At 46.0% G+C, this 1613-nt stretch overlaps 1 protein-coding gene across 1 annotated transcript in view; it reads left to right on the top strand.

Moving 5' to 3' along the window:
• Positions 1–1613, top strand: part of LCT (lactase) — a gene marked incomplete at its 5' end in the record, with an annotated part of 37423 nt that overhangs the window by 10704 nt on the left and 25106 nt on the right. Inside the window, one exon of the mRNA XM_008594262.1 lies at positions 538–1183. Coding sequence (XP_008592484.1) covers positions 538–1183 — 646 coding nt within the window. The remainder of the gene's footprint in view (positions 1–537; positions 1184–1613) is intronic.

Genomic DNA, 1613 nt, shown 5'->3' with positions numbered 1-1613 from the left:
TGTGAGTTGTTTTTTTGTTTTTGTTTTTTGGGGTGTCTCGCCAGTACAGGGATCCAAAGCCAAGACCTTGCTGTTATGAGCTGCTCGTTGTTCTTGTTCATGTGGTTGCCGATGTTGTTGTTACTTGGTAGATGTTGTTGTTGACTTGTTGTTGACCTGTTGACTTCATTGATGATGTTGGTGTTGACATGCTGACATTGTTACCGACGTTGTTGGTGACGTATTGAGGTTGACATCAGTGATGTTGTTGACTTAGGTGTTGATGATGTCGACACCAACGTTGTTGTTGATGACTTGCTGGCATCATTGACATTGGTATTGACTTGTTGACTTGTGATGACTTGATGTTTTTGTTTACATTAGTGTTGATCTTGTTGACATTAACATTTCAGTGTTGTCTTTACTGACTTGCTCATATTGGTGACATTTGTGTTAAATTGTTCACATTGTGTTGTTGACTTGTTATTGTCTCGTTGGTCGTATTGCTGACATTGTTGTTGTTACTAAGCACCGTATTTCTTCTGTCTTCCTCACAAGGTGGCTCACTTGGTCCTCAAGGCTCATGCCAGAACTTGGCACCACTACAACAGTCACCATCGCCCACAGCAGCAGGGGCGTGTGGGCATCGTGCTGAACTCAGACTGGGCAGAACCCCTGTCTCCAGAGAGGCCAGAGGATCTGACAGCCTCTGAGCGCTTCTTGCACTTCATGCTGGGCTGGTTTGCACACCCCGTATTTGTGGATGGAGATTACCCAGCCACCCTGAGGGCCCAGATCCAACAGATGAACAAACAGTGCCCCAGTCCTGTGGCCCAGCTTCCTGAGTTCACGGAGGCAGAGAAGCAGCTCCTGAAAGGCTCTGCTGATTTTCTGGGTCTGTCTCATTATACCTCTCGCCTCATCAGCAAGGCCCAACAAGACTCCTGCACCCCTAGCTATGATTCCATCGGAGGCTTCTCCCAACACATGGACCCTGCATGGCCCCAGACCTCATCCCCTTGGATTCGTGTGGTGCCTTGGGGTATAAGGAGGCTGTTGCAGTTTGTATCCTTGGAATACACAAGAGGAAAAGTTCCAATCTACGTGGCTGGTAATGGCATGCCCATAGGAGAAAGTGAAAATCTCCTCGATGATTCCTTGAGAGTAGAATACTTCAATCAATATATCAACGAGGTGCTCAAGGGTAAGACCATAGGATATGCTGGGGATTTCAAGGTGGGTGGTACTTCTCCTCCGAGTCTTCAGATTCATTTAATGAGACAAAGACAGTCTCCCAGGGAAATGAAGTGAAGAAAGGCAGTTTGGGTAGTCATAGGGGGAGTCCTTCACATCGGCCTCCTAACTCTCTTTCCAGAAGAATCATGTCTTTGCTCCTATGTTCTTAGTTGCTAGAATGCCTCCTTTCTTCATTCTGCCCATCTGAGTCCTATTCAATCATCAAGCCTCATCATCTTTTAGAGCATTTATTCAACAAATCTCCATTCAGTGCCCATAATGTGCCAGACTATGCAAGACAGTAGGGGTACAGTAATAAACAAACATTGTCCTTTCCAAAGAGAACACACAGTCTACAGAGGGACACAGACAGAGAATTGCAATATAGGGTGAAAAGG

This window comes from Galeopterus variegatus, unplaced genomic scaffold (assembly GCF_000696425.1).
Source record: "Galeopterus variegatus unplaced genomic scaffold, G_variegatus-3.0.2 Scaffold10481, whole genome shotgun sequence".
NCBI lineage: Eukaryota > Metazoa > Chordata > Mammalia > Dermoptera > Cynocephalidae > Galeopterus > Galeopterus variegatus.
This window is presented reverse-complemented; position numbering and strand designations above follow the sequence as displayed.